The sequence below is a fragment of the Hemitrygon akajei genome, chromosome 3, assembly GCF_048418815.1.
Source record: "Hemitrygon akajei chromosome 3, sHemAka1.3, whole genome shotgun sequence".
NCBI classification, from domain to species: Eukaryota; Metazoa; Chordata; class Chondrichthyes; order Myliobatiformes; family Dasyatidae; genus Hemitrygon; species Hemitrygon akajei.
The window spans coordinates 102838055-102859402 of NC_133126.1; the positions used below are offsets into that span (position 1 = coordinate 102838055).

General features: G+C 39.4%; 1 protein-coding gene across 5 annotated transcripts; it reads left to right on the plus strand.

Annotated features, from left to right (window-relative positions):
• The first annotated feature begins 3265 nt into the window (after nucleotides 1–3265).
• Nucleotides 3266–21149, plus strand: lrrc57 (leucine rich repeat containing 57). 5 transcript variants are annotated; one of them, XM_073040535.1, is made up of 6 exons: nucleotides 3266–3368; nucleotides 5909–6091; nucleotides 11049–11184; nucleotides 12615–12883; nucleotides 20314–20499; nucleotides 20963–21149. In XM_073040535.1, the coding sequence occupies exons 2-6, from the start codon at nucleotides 6008–6010 to the stop codon at nucleotides 21002–21004; spliced, it is 717 nt and encodes a 238-aa protein (XP_072896636.1). In that variant the 5' UTR covers nucleotides 3266–3368; nucleotides 5909–6007; the 3' UTR covers nucleotides 21005–21149. The 5 variants fall into 5 exon arrangements, with proteins under 5 accessions (XP_072896636.1, XP_072896633.1, XP_072896634.1 ...); XM_073040532.1 differs by having other exon boundaries at nucleotides 3367–3492; XM_073040533.1 differs by lacking the exon at nucleotides 3266–3368 and adding an exon at nucleotides 3434–3576.
• Nucleotides 21150–21348: the final 199 nt, after the last annotated feature.

Sequence of the window (21348 nt, forward strand, 5' to 3'; positions counted from 1 at the left end):
AGTGGGTGTTTGGAAAAGCAGATTGGGGTAAGTTCCAGAAGTTGAGTGAAGAAGCATTGGCATTTCTGGAAATATATATGAACTAAACAGGTGACTTCAGCAATTATTGTGGCAGCAGAAGGACCTATACCCAGGAGTAAAAATAGGATGAATAGAAAACTGGTACCATGGTGGACAGAGGAATGTTGTCAGGCTGTAAAAAAAAAAACAAAAAAAAAACAAAAACAGAAATAGAGCATTCAGACTAGTTAAAAGAACCCATAATACGCAGCATTTGATTCAATATAAGAAGGCACAGGCAGTGGTGAGAAGAACTATATGTCAAGCTAAAAGGGCAAGTTGGAGGAGTTTTTGCAACAAAATAGGAAGAACAACACCTGTGAGAGAGGTATGGGGAAAGATTAAGGAGATGGAAGGGAATGGGAATATCCAGTAATGATATCTGAGGAGGAAACAGCAGTCTCCAGTAGGGATAAGGCTGAGATCATGGCCAAGTCGTTCATAAAGATACACAGTTCAGAAACTTTGGCTGAAGAATGGAGAAGGAGAAGGGAAAGAACAATGAGTTAATACCCAGGTGTGTTAAACAGGAGGGAAGAAACTGATGAACTATATACATTGGCAGAAATGGTGAGAGCAATAAAGAGATCGAGACCAACCTCCCCAGGGAAAGATCTGATATGCTATGTTATGCTAAAAAATCTAGGAGAAGGAACGCTCTTGAAGTTGCTGCATCTTTACAACAGAGTGTGGGAGGAGGGAAGATTACCAAGTGCATGGAAATAAGCAGAAGTAATTCCAATAAGGAAACTTTACTAGTGAAATATAAGAGACTACTAGACAGGTATATGGAGGAATTTAAGGTGGAGGGTTATATGGGAGGCAGGGTTTAAGGGTTGGCACAACATTGTGGGCTAAAGGGCCTGTACTGTGCTATATTGTTTTATGTTCTATGAAACCTGGCAAGGATCCATCAAAACCCACTAGCTACAGGCCAATAGCATTAACATCAAATATATTCAAGATAATGGAGAGGATGATAACAGAAAGATTATTGTATGATCTTGAGAAGAGGGGATTGCTGGCAAGTTATCAGAGTGGTTTTAGGAAGGGAAGGAATTCCATGGACTCAGTGATGAGGTTAGAGACTGAAATAAGAAAGGCCCAGGCAAATAAAGAATTGGTAGTTGCAATGTTTTTTGACATAGAAAAAACCTATGACATGATGTGGAAGGAAGGATTGTTAATTAAACTGCACAAGATGGGGGTTGGTGGGAGAGTTTTTAATTGAATAAAAGAGTTTTTGTTTGGTAGGAAAATTCAAGTTCAGATTGGGTCAGAATTATCAAATCAGTACGTAGTGGGAAATGGCATACCTCAGGGTAGTGTGATTAGCCTGTTACTTTTCATCATTATGATCAATGATGTCTTCATAAAGGTACCAGTGGATATAGGTAGGTCACTGTTTGCGGATGATGGGGCCTTGTGGAAAAGAGGTATGGAGCATATAATCAGGAAGCTACAAGGAGCAATTGATGAAGTGGAGGAGTGGGGTTATGATTGGGGATGTAGATTTTCAGTAGAAAAAACTCAAACTGTATGTTTCACCAGGAAAAGAATTGACGTAGGGATGTATGGGATAGAATTAGAAAGGGTTGGATCATTTAAATTTCTGGGAGTTATGTTTGATTCACGGTTAACATGGGCAGACCATATCAGGAAAGTTGAGGTGAAATGTAAAAAAGTAATAAATGTGATGAGATGGATGTTTGACTGGTAGGGAATGGGGAACAAGTTGTTCAGCGTTGAAGAGAATGTATGTGGTTTTAGTCAGATCTGTGTTGAACTATGGAAGTGTAGCATATGGATCAGCAGCTAGGTCTCATAAGGAATCTGGATGTGATTCAGGCTCAGGCTTTGAGAATGTGCAGTGGGGCTTTTAAAACATCACCAATATCAGCCCTACAGGTAGAATTGGGAGTAATGCCTTTGGAACTAAGAAGGATGCAATTGATGGCAAATTACTGGGCTAATTTGCAGGGGCGCAATGATTCTCACCCTGCAAAATAAGTGTTGCAGGAGTGCTGGGAGAATGGGATGTTTCAGAGGGGTAACTTTAGTCGGGTAGGGAATGATATTGCTTAAGAATGTGGAGTGTTTGATCTAAGGATAAGTCCTTTAGTAGTTTACCTGGTTGTAGCTCCATGGAAGATTGTATGGCTTGACATAGACCGGCATTTGTTAGAGGTAAAAAGGAAAGAAAAATATAAAGCTGATTTGGTAAGTGCATTTAACTATCAGATGGAAAAGTATAGTGATTATACTCAGATTTATACGGATGGTGTTAAGGAACCTGAAACAGGAGTGACAGGGTTTGGGGTGGCTATACCAGCAAAATAAATTGGAATCAGCAGAAGAACATGTAATAAGTTAGGGGTGTACACAGTGGAGATGTTGGCAGTGTTAGTTACATTGAGATGGGTGGAGAAAGCTAGACAAGTCTAAGTGTTGATATGCTCAGATTCATCCTCAGTTCTAGCAAGTTTAAGGTCTTTTCACTCAAACAGCTGGCAAGATGTACTTAATGAAGTCCTTCAGTCAGTCACAAGAATTGCAAATCGGGGAAGTCAGGTAAAATTTTTATGGGTTCCAGCTCATGTAGGGGTGAAGGGGTATGAGAGGGTGGATGAATATAGAAATGCACATTAGTAATAGTAATGTGTGTAATCTGGGGAAATGTCATCCAAATGTGGCAGGAAAGATGGGACAGAGAGGGGAAAGGAAGGCATTTATATCAAACTCAAAAGAGTGTTACAGGTACTAGGGTAGGCAGTGGATACAGAAGAGAGGAAAGTGTGTGGACTAGGTTAAGGCTGAGGCACTGTGCATTAAACAAAACATGGAAAATGATAGGGAAACACCAGACAGAATTGTTTAAGGAATGTTAGGAAGGGGAATCAGTGGAACATGTAATTCTGAGTTGCAGGAAGTATGGGATACAGAGAGAGATGATGAGAATTAATCTAAGGGAATTGGGGGTGCAGGAATTCACATTAAAAGGGTTACTGGGTATGGGTAAGAGAGCACAGGTTAGGGTACTTTTTGCTTTCTTAAGGGATACAGGGTTTTTTTTTAATAAGATATGATAGATAAGCAGGAATAGGGTATTAGGATGGCCAGATAAGAAAGGATAGGGTGGGTACGTGCCTCTGTGTGTGTGAATGGGTGAAGGCATTTCGAATATAAAGAGAGCACGTGAGCTGGGCGGAGCTCTTTTCCGAGGACAAGCGGAAGTACCGACAGTGAAGTTTCCGGCCACAGGCTTGGCGCTCGAGGCTGGGAGGAGAGATCGTTTCCGGTTTACTCAGGTGATGAAAGGGGCGGGGGACAAGGCCAAATGTCCGGTTCGGGCGGGGCCCAGGTCTCGGAAATACGTAGTGTTTTCTGAGGAAGCAAAGCTGTACTCTCTGCGGGAGGAGGGCATTATTACAGGTACTTGGTTTCTGACTGCTGGTGCCCATGGACTTTGGCTTGGGTTAGTTTTCGCCTCTGGTTGGTAACTCCAGCATTTTGATGGTGAGGAACTCGTGGATGGGAATGCCATAAGCGGGATAAGAAGTGAGACAAATATTTGTTTGGTGGTGGGTGGTGTCACTGCTTGGGACTTATCTGATGTAAATATGTGGATTTTTTTTCATGATTCTTGGACGTTGAGTAGAATTGGGGTTTGAGAGACACGAGGGATTTTATTATGCAGGAAAATCGGGTGGGTGTTGGATTCCAAGAAAAATAATTTGCAGAATGCCTGCAAGATGCCTTTTAAGAGCAGCTTGTGGTTAAGCCCATGAGAGAAAAGGCAGATCTGGACTGGGTGTTGTGTCATGAACCAGATTTGATTCAAGAGCTTAAGGTAAGGTATCCTTAACAGGCAGTAATCATAATATGATAGGATTCACCCTGCAGGTGTATTAGTATTACAGTGCCGTAAAGGGAATTACAGAGAATCTGGCCTAGGTTGATTGGAAGGGGATACTAGCAGGGATCACAGCAGAACTGGGATAGCAGGAATTTCTTGGAGCAATTATGAAGGCACAGGATAGATTCATCCCAAAGGAAGAGGATGAGGTAACCATGGCTGACAGGAGGTCAAAGATAAGCAAAATAATAAGTGGGAATGGATATTAGACTGCTGGAGAGCTAGTTATGGAGGACAAATAAATGGCAGACAAACTCTAAGTATTTTTGTGTCCGTCTTCACTGTGGAAGTCACCGGCAGTATGTTAGAAATTAGAATGCTGGGAGTAGAAGTGGGTGTAGCTGCTATTACTAAGGAGAGGTACTTGGGAAGCTTAAAGGCCTAAAGGTAGATAAGTCCAGATGGTGTACATCCCGGTGAAAGAGGTGTCAGAAGAGATTGTGCAGGCATTAGTAATGATCTTTCAAGAATAACTATTTTCTGGAATGGTTCCAGAGGCCTGGAAAATTGCAAATGTCACTCCACTCTTTAAGAAGAGAGGCAAAAGACAGGAAAGTATCAGCCAGTTGTGGTTGCTAAGGTGTTGGGAGTCCATTTTGAAGGATAGGGTTTTGGGGTACTTGAGGCACATGATAGAATAGGCCAAATTCAGCATGGTTTCCTTGGGGGGGGGGGGGGAATCTTGCCTGACAAATCTGTTGGATTTCTTTCTCTGAGGAAATAACAAGCAGGATAGACAGAGTTGTGTACTTGGATTTTCAGAAGGCCTTCGACAAGGTGTCATACATCAGACAACTAAACAAGATAATAGCCCATGTTATTAAAGGAAAGATACTAGCATTGGCTGACTGGTAGGAGGTGAAGTTAGGGAATAAAGGGAACCTTTTCTGGCTGGCTGCTGGTGACTAGTTGTATTCTGCAGGTGAGACATTCTTTTCATATTATATCTCATAAGTTATAAGTTAAGGCAAATGCAATGTTAGCATTCATTTTGCGAGGACTAGAATATAAAAGCAAGGATGTAATGCTGAGGCTTTATAAGGCATTGGTCAGACCGTACTTGGAGTGTTGTGAGTAGTTTTGGGCCCCTTATCTAAGAAAGGATGTGCTGAATTTGGAGAAGGTCCAGTGAAGGTTCACAAAAATGATCCTGGGAATGAAAAGGTTAATATATGAGCAGTGTTTGAGGGTTCTGGACCAGTACTTGCTGGTGTTTAGAAGAATGGGTGGGGGTGGTTTCTCTTAATGAAACCTACCCAATATTGAAATGCTTAAATAGAGTGGATGTAGAGAGAATGTTTTCGATGGTGGGAGAGTCAATGGATATTTACTTGGATTTTCAGAAGGTGAAAAGATGAGAGATGGAGAGGAAGTTTAGCCAGGGGATTGTGAAACCGTGTAATTCATTGCCACAGGCAGCTGTGGAGGCCAAGTCATTGGGAATATTTAAAGGTTGATAGGTGTTAGAATCAGGTTTAATATCACCGGTATATGTCACGAGTGTTAACTTAGTGGCAGCAGTACAATGCAATACATGATATTATAGGGAAATAATCAGTAAACCAATTACAGTAAATATATATTACTGTATATTAAATAGTTATATTTAAAATGGTCCAAAAACATTAATAATATTAAAAAAAATTGTAGGGGCATCAAAATTTATGTGGAGAAGACAGGAGAATGGGGTTGGGAGGGATAATAGATCAGCCATGCTGAATGGTGGAGCAGACTCGGGTCTAATTCTGCCCTTATCTATTAAAGACTGCTGACATTGATATGTTATTGGGTGAATAGTCCGGGTGACCCAGAACTTGGAACATCGACATTGACTGCAATGGGTGCTGACTTGAATTGGTTGATACTGTGGTGTAGACCCAGCAAGGACATCGGCGGATGTTGTCAGTTGTTTTTTTTTGTCTTTTTTTTTAGATATGATCTAGTGTGAGTAAAGTACTCGTCTCATATAGACCTGTATGTGAATGGCGATTGAGGAAATTATTTCTCTCCTTGGATTTGTGTGGTTTTGCCATGGGGAACAGTGCTCTGAAAGCTCACCTGGAGACCGCACAGAAGACGGGTGTGTTCCAGCTTACAGGGAAAGGCCTGAATGAGGTGAGAAACTTTCACGTCTGCTTTGAGAGGTTCAAGGAGGGAACTCCAGACCTGGGAGTCATGAGGTTGAAGCAGAATATAGTGAGGTGATACTGCTAAGGAATAAATGGATGTTGTGATGGTGTGATTTTCTTGGATTCATTTGTGAATATTCTAGGCCATTTTCATCTTCATATCTGGGAGAGTTGTTGCCAGTTGTTAAAGATGGGGGTGTGAAAGAACAAAGCCAGCTCAGTATTTAATTGCAACTGTTTTCTCTGGTGTCAGGCAATATTGAGGTGCAGGCTTATGTTCTAGATGTTTGGGACATTGGCGAGATGGATTTGCTGGCTGCTGCAGGCATCTTCTGGCTGGTGGGAGTAGGGTATCTCCACTTACCTTCTATCCACAAACTGGAAAAATCGGCCTGGAGGGAGCCAAGCACTGAGCAGACTCATTTATTCATTCACTGAGTCAGTGTAGCCATTCTTCCAATGTCGAATCGCTCTCCTGAAACAACTGTTTTCTATGACCCTTGCAGCAACTGTTTGTTCATTTCCAACGTACCAACAGTTATCAAGAATGGAATGTAGTTGTTAACTCCTGGGGACTGCTAAAGTGGAAGGGTTGGGGTGGGTACTGATGAAGTCGAGTCATAGAGAAGTACAGCACAGAAACAGGTCCTTTGGCCCATCTAGTTCATGCTGAAGCCATTTAAATGGCCTATTCTCAGCGACATTCACTGGGACCATAGCCCTCCATACCCCTACCATCCATGTACCTATCCAAACTTCTCTTAAGTTCTGACATCAAGCTCACATGCACCACTTGTGCTGTCAGCTCATTCCACACTCTCAACCTTCTGAGTGAAGAAGTTTCCCCTCATTTTCCCCTAAAACTTCTCACCTTTCACCCTTAACCCATGACCTCTGGTTGTAATCCCATCCAACCTCAGTGGGAAAAGCCTGCTTGCATTTACCCTATCTATACTGTCCTTTCGTCTATCAAATCTACTCATAGTCTTACAATCGAACCTGTTAAATCTCTGCTTCTCCAAATCCAGCAACATCCTTGTAAATTCTCTTTACAGTCTTCAATCATATTGATATTTTTGTTGTAGTTAGCTAACCAGAAAAGCATGCACACAGTACTCCAAATTAGGTAGGCCTCACCAATACAACTTCAACATAACATCTTATCTTCTATACTCAATACATTGATGTATGAAGACTAATGTGCCAAAAGCTTTCTTTACAACCCTATCTACCTGTGATGCCACTTTCAATGAATTAAGAATCTGTATTCCCAGATAGAAATGGACATTGCCATTGTAGATGTGAAATAAATGCCATGTCAACTGATGGCTACACATACGAGGAGAAGCAAAGTTCCCTAGGAGGGAAACTGAAGCACATTGGAACAGGAGTATTGCTGCTAGTAACTGAAGGACAAGAAAAACTGTGGTGACTGTTGGGACAATAGATGAGACATCACAATGGGAATACGTAGAGAATTGTAGCACACAGGCTCTGTAGCGACTGTAAGGAGGGGTGATTTGTATCAGAAAACTGCACACAGGTTGTCACATAGTGTGCATTTAATATGCACTCTCTCAGTTCTTCCGTAGGGTCAAGGAGGTTAAAGGAAATACAAGGCTGGTTATCACGTCCTAAGGAAGTAGATATGAGAGCAATTATTTCCTACATTCAGCTTTCACTCAGTTTGGGAACATAGTAGAGTTGAACTTGACTAAGGATCTCTCTATTACTGCACCATTTGGATTTGCACTCCCTAGTAGTTTGCCTAGACTAATTGTTAACCCTCTTGTTAGACATACTCTGCGAATATGGGTCCAGTTTAGAAAATTTAATGGTTTCCATGGTTTTTCCTTTTCTAGTCCTATTTTACATAATCATCTTTTTTCACCTTCTATGCACGATTCAACATTTTATGATTGGTATAGAAAGGGCATTAGGCATTTTGAAGATCTTTTCATTGATAATCATTTCACATCTTTTCAACAATTCTCTGCTAAGTTTAATCTACCTAATGCCCATTTCTTTAGGTAACTTCAAATCAGACACTTCATTAATCCTTTATTACCCAACTTTCCTGAGATGCCTGAGAAAAACGCTGTGGACTTGTTTCTTTCTATTAATCCACTGGGTAAGGGCTTAATTCTTTTATTTGTGATAAATTAGTGCCTTTACGGCGTGCCCCCTTTGATAAAATTAGAACGGCTTGGGAGCATGACTTAAATATTTCCTTATCTGATGTGGTCTGGGACTCAATTCTCAAGTCAGTTAACTCAACTTCTCTTTGTGCTCGCCAGTGTCTTTTACAGTTTAAGATTGTACATAGGGCTCACATGTCCAAATCTAAATTGTCCTGATTTTACTCTAACATTAGTCCTGTTTGTGGTAAGTGCAAAAGTGGCGAGGCTTCTCTTATTCATATGTACTGGACCTGCTCTAGTCTAGAGAAATTTTGGAGAGATGTTTTCCTAACCTTATCCCATATTCTGAATTGCCACTTAGAACCTAACCCTCTGATTACTCTTTTTGGTTCCTTGGGTGAGACAGATATACATTTGAGTCGAATATTATCTTTTGCTTCTCTTTTGGCTAAACGTTTAATTCTTTTTAGGTGGAGAGATGTTGCCCCACCCACGCATGCCCAATGGCTTAATGATATTATGTCCTGTTTAGACCTTGAAAAAATTGACTACTCACTTCTTAATTCAGACATAAAGTTTCATAAGGTGTGGGGACCTTTCCTTGAATATTTTCATAACTTTTCTTTAGATTGTTTCTTTTTAGTCCCTTTCAGCTTTTTTTTCTTGGTAGTAGGCATTATTATCTTTTGTTCTTATTTTCATGTACAGGTTTGGGGGCTTGAATGTTCTGATTTATATTTCCTACATTTTGCTGTGGTTGGTCTGGAGTTTTTCTTGCGGGGGGTGGGTAGTAACTTTACACGACTTTAGTTTGGGTGTTTTTTTAATTGATATTTTGAATCATATTATTGTATGTTTGTCTTGCACTGTATTAATCTCTTATTTTGGTCTTGGTTTTTTTTTGTTGTAGAAATGCATAAAAAAAACAATTTAAAAAAAATTGTTGAGGAGGGAGGTTATTTGCCAAACCAAATATTTAATGTAGACAAGACTGGCTTATTTTGGGGAAAAAAATGCCTGAAAGGACTTACATTTCTAAAGAGGAAAAGAAGTGCACCAAGGCATAAGGCTTCGAAGGATAGCCTAACATTATTGCTTGGGGGTAACGCATCCGGAAGCCTTTGCTTGAGTATCGCTCCCTAAATCTGAGGGCACTTCACCATATCATTAAGGCATCTCTTCCCGTTATTTGGAAGGCAAGTTCAAAGGCTTGGGTTACAATTGCCATCTTTAAAGAGTGGTTCTTGAACCATTTTGTTCCTGCTGTTGAACGTTATTGCTTGGCCAAGAAAATTCCTTTCAAGATTCTCCTTGTGCTTGACAATGCACCTGGACATCCAAGCACTTTAGATGACCTTCACCCCAATGTAAAAGTCATATTTTACCCCCGAACACCACATCGCTACTTCAGCCAATGGATTAGGGAATCATGTCCTCCTTTAAGGCCTATTATTTATGGCGGACCTTCTCACAAGCAGTCAGAGCTATCCAAGATGATGTGATGAGCTTAAGGGAAGTCTGGAGGGATTATAACATCTATGATGCCATCAAAAATATTGCTGATTCTTGGGATGAAGAGAAGCAGTCAAATATGAAAGGAGTGTGGTTTAAATTGTGCCCCCAGTTTGTGCATGCTTCGCGGGGCTTACAGCTGACGACATCGCCAAAGCCAGGCAAGCTTGGTTGATATTGGTAATGAACTGCAGTTAGACTTCGGTGAAAATGATGTTGTAGAGTTGCTCAACTCCCATGCTGAAGAACTGACCAATGAAGACCTTATGGAACTAGAGCAGCAGATGATAGCAGATGATCTCTGGAACTGAAAAAGTTAGCTGAAGCCTTTTGTCTCATTGAAACAGGGATGGCAAAGTTAGAGGAGCAAGATCCTAATACAGAGAGGTTCACCAAAGTTTACCGTGCAGTTACCGAGAACCTCAGCTGCTACAAGGCCATTTATGACGAAAAAGAAAAGCTCTGTACAAGCCTCCCTTGATGCCTACTTCAAGAAATTGACTCCAGTAGTAAACCTGCCCTCTTCAGCAGCAGAATCAAAACCTGACTCTCCAGCACCAGGTCCATCATAATGTTACCTCACGAATGCCCCTTCTAGTGTGTAAGACATCGATGCAACCATATGTAGTTACTTTTATTATTACAGTATTATGTACAGTACTATATTATTATATTTAAGATGTTTTAGTGTACGTATTTGGGTCAGCACTGCCCCCACTTGTCCCATTTAATCTGTCGCAGTGCAGTGGATTTTAGGACCCGGGGCAGCTCAGGTCACATCGCCCACGGTGTACAGCATGTACTGTACTGTATCTGTTTCATTGATAGAAAACGATCACGGTTGAAAATACTGTAAGGTGGAAATAATAAAGCAATTGGAAAGAGGTGAGACGCATTCGGTCAGTGGAAAAACGTTAGGCTACAGTCAGTCACCGATTGGAACAATTTTAAAGGATAAAGTGAGAATAATGGAGCATGTGAAAGGCCCTGCCCCGATGAAAGCTACAATTATCACTAAGGAACGCAGTGGTTTAATTATTGAAATACATACTGTACATTTGTTATGTGTTTTATATGCTTAAAAAGGTAAAATATATACTGTATATCAAGACAAATGTTTGACTGACGCTAAATAATACCGGATGTGCCTATTCTGACTTATGTACAAATCCAATTTAAAGACGGACTCGGGAACGGAGCTCTTTAGTAACCCGGGGACTGCCTGTATGATAGCCTTTTTAATCCTTTAGCGATCCTTGGGGTTGATGGGATTTGTTTTTAAATATTTAGTTCCCTGTGGACCTACAGAGACTCGCAGGAAATTTGAGAACGATGGATCTTTCGGGAAACAAGATTGAGAACTTGCCTTCTGTTATTGGGCAGTTCGCAGCACTGAAGAGTCTGACTCTCAATAACAACAAACTGGGTAAGACCAAGAAAACTGTCAACAGAGCACAGCACCATATCTCCATCAATGCTGTTGCCTCACACCCACCCTTGTATTATCACAACACACACAAAATACTGGTGGAACACAGCAGGCCAGGCAGCATCTATAGGGAGAAGCGCTGTCAACGTTTTGGGCCGAGACCCTTCGTCAGGACTAACCAAAAGGAAAGATAGTAAGAGATTTGAAAGTAGTGGGGGGGGAGGGGGAAATGCGAAATGATAGGAGAAAACTGGAGGGGGTGGGATGAAGTTAAGAGCTGGAAAAGTGATTGGCGAAAGTGATACAGAGCTGGAGAAGAGAAAGGGTCATGGGACGGGAGGCCTCAGGAGAAAGAAAGGAGTGGGGGGGAGCACCAGAGGGAGATGGAGAACAGGCAGAGTGATGGGCAGAGAGAGAGAGAAAAAAACAAACAACTAAATATTGTCAGGGATGGGGTAAGAAGGGGAGGAGGGGCATTAACGGAAATTAGAGAAGTCAATGTTCATGCCATCAGGTTGGAGGCTACCCAGCTGGTATATAAGGTGTTGTTCCTCCAACCTGAGTGTGGCTTCATCTTGACAGTAGAGACGACCTTGTATACCTGTTCTCCATCTGGTGCTTCCCCCCTCCCACTTTCTTTCTCCCGAGGCCTCCCGTTCCATGATCCTTTCCCTTCTCCAGCTCGGTATCACTTTCGCCAATCACCTTTCCAGCTCTTAGCTTCATCCCACCCCCTCCAGTCTTCTATCATTTCGCATTTCCCCCTCCCCCCACTACTTTCAAAGTATCTTTCCTTTCAGTTAGTCCTGACGAAGGGTCTCAGCCCGAAACGTTGACAGTGCTTCTTATAGATGCTGCCTGGCTTGCTGTGTTCCACCAGCATTTTGTGTGTGTTGTTTGAATTTCCAGCATCTGCAGATTTCCTCGTGTTTGCCCTTGTATTATCTATTGTTTTCACCTCATCAATCTTCATGCATGTGCACACACCTCTGCTTGATTTTATTACTCCACTTACTCCACCTATCCACATGTTCTTTTACTTTCCTGTGTTTTAATTTTTTTCAACATTCCATTTCCTACTTGCTTTATTTCCCTGATACATTTGATTTGAATACCTCAGTAGCATTGTTTACTCTCAAATATTTTTGGTTCCAAGTTTTGGGTAGGTGAAGCCCATACATTCTGTTAGCGACATTGACTGATCCTAATCCCAGGCGGCTATACCCTTTTCTCTTACTGCATCATACAACCCTTGTGCAACTAATCCGATTCGCTGCCTGCCTCTGGTAGTCAGTGTTCCAGAAACATGAAACTTTCTGTCCTAAGGTTTAAAGCCTTGTAGTGATCCACAATCATACTATGGCTCAGTACCTTGACTTGTTATCAATCCTACTCATTGAACAGGTTTGTCTTTCCTTTCCTGTCAGCTGTTCTTCCTGAGGATTTGGGCAAGCTGAGGAAACTGGAGAGTCTTCACCTCTGTGCTAACTCATTGAAGCATCTCCCTTCCAGTTTTGGGCAGCTGGCAGCCCTGAAGACCCTGAGTCTCTCTGGGAACCGGCTGCGGGAGTTTCCCCTCCAACTATGTCAACTACGACACCTAGATGTGGTGGACCTGTCCAAGAACCAAATCCAGCGTCTTCCGGATGACCTGGAGCAGCTGCAAGCTATTGAACTTAACGTCAACCAGAACCAGGTCGGTTACTATATCTGAAAAGCTCTAGTGTAGTTTGGGACAGTTATATTATGAAGTAAGACTGCATGTACTGCATACACAGTGGCATGCAAAAGTTTCGGCACCCCAAGCAAAATTTCTGTAACTGTGAATAGCTAAGCGAGTAAACGGTGACCTGATTTCCAAAAGGCATAAATTTAAAGATGACACATTTCTTTAATATTTTAAGCAAGATTATTTCTTTATTTCTATCTTTTACAGTTTCAAAATAACAAAAAAGGAAAAGGGCCCAAAGTAAAAGTTTGGGCACCCTGCATGGTCAGTACTTTGTCAAGTATCACAGCTTGTAAATGCTTTCTGTAGCCAACTAGGAGTTTTTCAATTCTTGTTTGGGGGACTTTCGCCCATTCTTCCTTGCAAACGGCTTCTAGTTCTGTGAGATTCTTGGGCTGTCTTGCATGCACTGCTCTTTTGAGTTTTATCTACAGATTTTTCGGTGATGTTTAGGTCAGGGGACTGTGAGGGCCATGGCAAAACCTTCAGCTTGTGCCTCTTGAGGTAGTCCATTGTGGATTTTGAGGTGTGTTTAGAATCATCATCCTGTTGTAGAAGCCATCCTCTTTTCATCTTCAGCATTTTTACAGACGCTGTGATGTTTGTTTCCCGAATTTGCTGGTATTTAATTGAATTCATTCTTCCCTCTACCAGTGAAAAGTTCCCCATGCAACTGGCAGCAACACAAGCCCAAAGCATGACCGATCCACTCCCGTGCTTAACAGTTGGAGAGGTGTTCTTTTCATGAAATTCTACGCCCTTTTTCCCCCCAAACATACCTTTGCTCATTGCGGCCAAAAAGTTGTTTCCAAAATGCATCAGGCTTGTTTAGATGTTCATTTGCAAACTTCTGATGCTGAATTTTGTGGTGAGGACGCAGGAAAGGTTTTCTTCTGATGACTCTTCCATGAAGGTCATATTTGTGCAGATGTCGCTACACGGTATTTCATTTTTAAAATCTTTTTATCGATACATAATCTACAGCTATAAAATGATACAAGACTTCAACAGGTTGATATATATACAATTAATAAAGCTGAAGAAAAAAACTTATCAAAAAAGAATAATATATGATAATGGAAAAAAAAAACTATTTTATAAAAATAAGGAAAAAAGAGAACCCCAACTAACTAAAAAAAAAAGAAACCCCACTAACTACAAGTGAAGGAAAAAGAAAAAAACCCATTAGGAATCAACTCCCGGAGCAATACGTCTTATTACCATCATCTCTCTCATATATATATATATAGAAAAATCATCAACCGCCAATTCACATTTATATAAAATAAAATTGGAAGGAAACCATATAAATTAATTCAAATTGAATTATATTTTGCAAAAGAGCCCCATCTTCTCTCAAAATTGAATCAAGGATCAAAAGTTTTACTTCTAATTTTTTCCAAACTAAGACATAACATTACTCTCTATAAGAGAAAAATGGGATCGGTTATTGAAGGTTTAAATAAAAAATTTTGATATAAAAATTGTTTAAAATTTTAAATTGCGAAACTGAAACCAAATCTGTAAGGACTGTTTAATAACAGGGTAGAGATTTAAGTTTGGAATTTTAGAGAGTTGTAAAGGTAATGGAGCTCCTAATAAATGAGGTTAAATGAAATTGTTTGATAGCTTTTAATTCCAAATCAATCCAAACTGGTTTTTGGCTCTTATCGAGCCAATACAGCCAAAAACATAATTGTTGAATATTAACAGCCCAATAATACAATCTTAAATTAGGAAGTGCAAGTCCACCATCTTTTTTTAGATTTTTGTAAATTATACTTATTAATTCTTGGTCTTTTATTGTTCCAAATAAAGGACTAAATAATAGTCAATTTGATCAAAAATTTTTAGTTAAAATGATAGGTATATTTTGAAAAATATATAAAAATCTAGGTAAAATCATCATTTTCATGGCATTGATACGACCTATTAAAGAAAGTGTAAGTGGGTTCCATCTAGAAAATAATTGTTTCATCGAGTCCATTAAAGGAACTACATTAGCTTTATAAAGATCTTTATTTTTTTTAGTAATTATAATACCTAAATATTTAAAAGAATTAACAATTCTAAATGGAGTATCGTTGTATATAAAAACAGGAGAATTTAATGGAAACAATTCACTTTTATTTAAGTTTATATCCTGAAAATTTACCAAAATCATTTAGTATTTCCTAAAGATTAGGAATTGATTCTTCAGGGTTCGAAATATAAACCAAAACATCATCTGCGTAAAGAGAAATCTTATGTGGTCCCATTTATAGAGATGCCATGAATATTTTTAGCTTCACGGAGTATTATAGCCAAAGGCTGCAGTACAAGATTAAATAATAAAGGGCTTAATGGCCATCCCTGTCTAGTACTTGTGTGAAAGTGAAAAAAGCGGACCTGAGATTATTAGTGATAACAGTAGCAATAGGATTCTTATAGATCATTTGAATCCACCTATTGAAAATATTACCAAAGCCAAATTTTTCTAATACCTTAAACAGGAATGTGCATTCAACTCTATCAAATGCCTTTTCTGCGTCAAGAGAAATAACAAATCGGTGTATCTTAGATAGTGATGAATATAGAATGTTCATCAATCTCTAAACATTGGAGAAAGAGTAACAGCCTTTAATAAAGCCTGTTTGATCCATAGAGATGATTTTAGTGAAATATTTTCCAAATGGTTAGCCATTATCTTAGGAAGAATTTTTGCGTCCACATTTAATAAGGAAATAGGTCTATATGATGAACATTCAGTAGGATCTTTATCTTTCTTAAGGATTAAGGAAACAGAAGCTTCATAAAAAGGAGGTAAATTACCCTTCTCAAAAGATTCATGAAATATTTCCGAAAGATATGGAGAAAGTAATTTTTTCAGATTTTTTGTAATATCTTACCGAATAACCATCAAGTCCAGGAGCTTTACCTGATTGCATTGACAACATAGCTTTCTGAATTTCCTGCTCAGTAATTAGAGCATCAAGCATCTGTTGATCTTCAACAGTAATTTGAGGAAAATTTATCTTATGTAAAATAAGCCTTATTTTGGAGGAATCTGCAGGAAATTGAGATTTATAAAGATCAGAATAAAAATCCTGAAAAATATTATTGTCTTCATGATTACTTACTATCTTCATTATCTTTATGAATCTTTAAAATTTGTCTTTTAGCTCTAGCTGCCCTTAATTGGGAGGCTAAGAGCCTATTATTTTTATCCCCAAAATTATAAAACTGACATTTCAATTTAAGCAAATATCCTTCAATAGGGTAAGTTAGTAATAAATTATATTGTGATTGTAATTCCACTCTTTTAAACAAATCAACATTTGGAGAGGTGCATTGATGTTATCTAAATCTTTAATTTGTTTAGAAATGTTATCTAATTCCATTCTTGTCCGTTTCTTCAGCTTAGCTATATACAAAATAATCTGACCAAGTAAATAAGCTTTTAATGTATCCCAAATTACTAACTTTGAGACGTTTCCTGTATTATTAAAGAGAAAAAAACTCTTATCTGAGCTTCAATGAACTCAACAAATTCTGAGCTTTGTAACAAATGTTCTTGAAGACGCCAAAGTGGTCTTGCAGAAGCAACATCTTTCAGTTCAAATACTAGATTTAAGGGAGTATGAACAAGTTAGGTCTCTAGGTCTCTATTCATTGGAGCGTAGAAGGTTGAGGGGGGATTTGATCGAGGTATTTAAAATGTTGAGAGGGATAGATAGAGTTGACGTGAATAGGCTGTTTCCATTGAGAGTAGGGGAGATTCAAACGAGAGGACATGATTTGAGAGTTAGGGGGCAAAAGTTTAAGGGAAACACGAGGGGGTATTTCTTTACTCAGAGAGTGATAGCTGTGTGGAATGAGCTTCCTGTAGAAGTAGTAGAGGCCAGATCAGTTGTGTCATTTAAGGTAAAATTGGATAGGTATATGGATAGGAAAGGAGTGGAGGGTTATGGGCTGAGTGCGGGTAGGTGGGACTAGGTGAGATTAAGAGTTCGGCACGGACTAGGAGGGCCGGAATGGCCTGTTTCCGTGCTGTGATTGTTATATGGTTATATGATCAGAGATAACAATTGCATCATATTCACATTTCTGAGCATTAAATAGAAGTCGAGGCTCGACTATAAAGTAGTCGATTCTTGAATATTATGAACATGTGAGAAAAAGGAATATTCTCTATCACTAGGATGCATATGTCTCCAAATTTAAATTAAGCCATAATCAATTAAAAAGGAATTAATAAGTGATGCAGAACAATTAGGGAGTTGATGTTTGGATGATGACTTATCTATTAAAGGATTTAAACAAGTATTAAAATCACCACCCATTAATAACATATATTCATTTATATCAAGTAATAGAGTAAAAACAACTTTAAAGAAAGAGGGATCATCAACACTTGGTCCATATATATTAATCAAAACCATTTTCCTGTTGTAAATTGTTCCTTCAATAATCAAAAATCCACCATTAATATTAACTATAATATCCTCCTGGTTAAAAGGAATATCGGAATCAATAAAAATGGAAACACCTGTAATTTTACTTTGAGAATTTGCATGAAACTGAGGATCCTTCCAAAATTTAAAAAAATTGATTTTTATCACATAACCTGATATGCGTCTCTTGTGCAAAGTATATCAGGTTGGAATCGGTTAATAGTTTTAAATGTTTTCTTACACTTAATAGGATGATTCCAACCACGGACATTCCAACTTAAAACATTTAACTGTTTAAATATCATGAGACTTTATATCTTAAAAAAGTAGGTAGATGAATGTCAGGATAAGGTAGTCAAGAATGGCGGAGATAATAATAATTTGCGTACACTCTGGAATTCCATAATGGGGATAAAAAATAAGAAAAAAGGAAAAAACCCACCCAACCTATAAAGCCCGGAAATAAGTCGATATCGATCAACGCAAGCCCCAAAGAATTTATGAAAAGCAATTATAAACTCCACCTGCCTGAATAGAAGGTAAAAATGAAAAAAGTCATCTGTTTCCCTCTTCCGAATATACATCTCATTACAGTTGAGTTGTAAAGAACAGTTATTAGAAACGACCTTCAGTTTTGAAAATAACCTTCATAATATTAGGTAAGGAAAAAGACCGTCCAAAAAAATTCTTGAAATATTTGCTCAGAAGAAAAACAATCGCCATCTTTAAATTATCAAATCTATCTTTAAAATGTAAAGAAACCCAGATAATTACTTAAAAGTTCTTAACAAAAGCATACGAAGCAGAAAAGCAATTAGTTCATTTAAATGCTGCGAACAGAAGAAAAAAAATTCCAGATGGTTCAAAGTTACCTACAGTCTTTCGACAGTTCCCTCACCATGTCTTCTGAGGTTAAAACCATCCAAACCAGTCTATTTCAGAGATAAAGGTACATTTCAAGGTAAAGACTTTTTATACCCATCAAATCTTCCGATTTCATCACTCCTTACGTGGCGAGACAATCAAACAGTAGTAAATTATTCAAACTTCAGACACGTCAGGGAGAGAATTAATAAAATGCAGTGCTTCAGCTGGGTCCTCAAAAATACGAACCCCAGAATTTTTAACGAAAAGCCTTAATTTAGCTGGGTATTGAAGAGATGGATGCAACTGTCTTTGATAAGTTGTACACATTACAGCAGCGAATCCAGAATGTTTCTGAACAATTTCACGTGGAAAATCTTCGAAGAAGCGAATCTCAGAGCTTTGAAATTGTAACAATCTTTGTTTTCTTGCAAGCTTAATAATGTAGTCTTTGTCTCTAAAACGAAGAAAACGCACAACGACTTGCTCGTTTTTACCTTGAACCGAGGATTTTAAAGCACCAACTTTATGAGCCGGTGGTTGCAAGCAAGCCTCCGGAAATAAAGATTGAAACATTTTAGCAAAATAATCCAGTACGTCGGCGGATTCTGATTTCTCTTTTAATCCAACAATTCGAATATTGTTCCAATGAGAGCGAGCCTCCAAATCCACAATTCGTTGTTGAGCTTTTTGCAAACGAGAACTATCAGCCGCATTACAACTAACCTCTTTAAGGTCAAGGCTCAAAGAGTAAATTTTTTCCTCCAAGAGAAGAAATCTTTCTTTTAGTTGAGTTAATTCAGTAATGATATAGCTGATTTGAGACTCTAATCTATTTACCCAGGGTGGCTCCTCTGAAGTCTTGTCAGCTTTTTTAAGCTTACCGTTGCCTGTTTCAGGATTTTTTCTGGTGCTGCTTATGTTAGACACAATTATAACTGTCGCTCTACAGGATCCGACTGAATAAAGTTAAAATTTCAAAGATTAAGTCAGGAGAGGGAGAGATTAAAGGCCGACAGAAAGGAACTGTGTCTTACATGTCCACAGGTGGAAGGTGGAGTCCCGTCGCTGCGCAGTAGAACAATGCACCACCACTTCAGAGTCTGCTAAATCTTCCTGAAGGTCTTTTGCAGTCAAACAGGGGTTTTGATTTGCCTTTCTAGCAATCCTACGAGCAGTTCTCTCAGAAAGTTTTCTTGGTCTTCCAGACCTCAACTTGACCTCCACCATTCTTGTTAACTGCCATTTCTTAATTACATTAAGAACTTAGGAAATGGCTACCTGAAAACGCTTTGCTATTTTCTTATAGCCTTCTTTGTGGGCATCATTCATTTTAATTCTCAGAGTGCTAGGCAGCTGCTTAGAGGAGCCCATGGCTGCTGATTGTTGGGACAAGGTTTGAGGAGTCAGGGTATTTATAAAGCTTTGACATTTGCATCACCTGGCCTTTCCTAATGATGACTTTGAACAAGCCATAGCCCTAACAAGCTAATTAAGGTCTGAGACCTTTGTAAAAGTTATCTGAGAGCTTAAATCTCTTGGGGTGTCCAAACTTTTGCATGGTGCTCCTTTCCTTTTTTTCCCACTCTAAAATTGTACAAAACAAAAATAATACACTAATCTTGCTTAAAATGCTGAAAAGAATGTTTCATCTTCAACTTTATGACTTTAGGAGATCAGTTCATCTTCTACTCACTTAACTATTCACAGTAACAGAAATTTTGACCAGTGGTGCCCAGACTTTTGCATGCCACTATATATTATCTTGAAGTTGGAAAACTGAGTAATCCAATTGAGGTACTTGGATAGGAACCACAACAAGTACAAATAAACCTAAACAAACTTATGGCTGCATCAGTTACTGAAAGCAAAACAACAGATGCTGAAAAGCTGTAACAGAAGCAGAGAATACTGGAAACAGTTGACCAGGCAGCAAATGTGGGGACAGTATGTCAGGTCAATGATCCTTAAGTTCTGAAAGACAAACTAGCAGTTTGATGCTGCCTGACCACCTGAATTCATCCAGTTGCTACAGATTTCCAGCAATAGCAGCTGTGTGTCTGCTAGTTTGATTTTAAAGTAACCAGTTTGTGCTTTCAGATCTCTCAGATTTCACCACGCATCTCCCATTGTCCACGGCTGAAGGTGCTGCGGATGGAAGAAAACTGTTTAGAAATCTCCATGATTCCCATCAGCATTCTGGCTGATTCCCAGATATGTCTGTTGGCTCTGGAAGGCAATCTCTTTGAAATAAGGAAGCTGCGAGACCTGGAGGGATATGATCAGGTGGGTTTCAGTGATGAGAAGTAGGAAGGCTGCTGTGTGGTGGCTTTCTTAGCAGCAACAAGACCAGGAATTCTTCGCTGTTTCATCTGTATCCAGAATGTGAAGTGAAAACATCAGCTCAGAAATATTGTTGGTACTGCTAGCAATTGCAGTGTTCTAACCTCTCCCCGTGTACACTTGTACCCAGTCGAAATCTTCTCCCCCTTTCCCTTAGTATTCTGTAAATACTAATCCTTTCCTGTACCCTATAATTTCCCAGCCATTCCAAGATTGTGTGCTCATTCTACATACTGTTGTTCCATTCATGTGCTTGCCCTTCTATGCCTGGCCCAAGTGAGCAAGGCATTCAGTCAGCCTGGTGGTAGTGCACTAAGCTTGGGTTCAGAGCTCAGGGTGCTGGCCTGACCTTACTGGATGGTTGTGGTGCTACTGTCTAATTTGTGATTATTCTTTCTCCTTTCAGTACATGGAGCGCTTTACAGCAACAAAGAAGAAATTTACCTAACGGACATCTAGGTGCACGAGCCTTTGAACTATGGGACAACGGGCTGGTCCATTGATGGCTGGTTAAACAATCATAGTAGCTTGTTAGCCCAAAGGAGTGGAAGTACCTCTACCGTGTTGTAGGAGAAATGAACATGAATTCCTTACCTGTTTTGCAGTTAAGCTGATGGTCTTATAAAACACTACACACTCTAGTTTAAGCTGCTGCTAAATAAGGGTGTTGGGCTTTACTCACTCCCAAGACACTGTTGCTTCTTTGATCTCAGTACTGTGCACACTACCTTGAGGGGTGCAACCTGACCAGGAGTATGAATGGTCAGCTATCTCCCACACTCTTCACTGTTG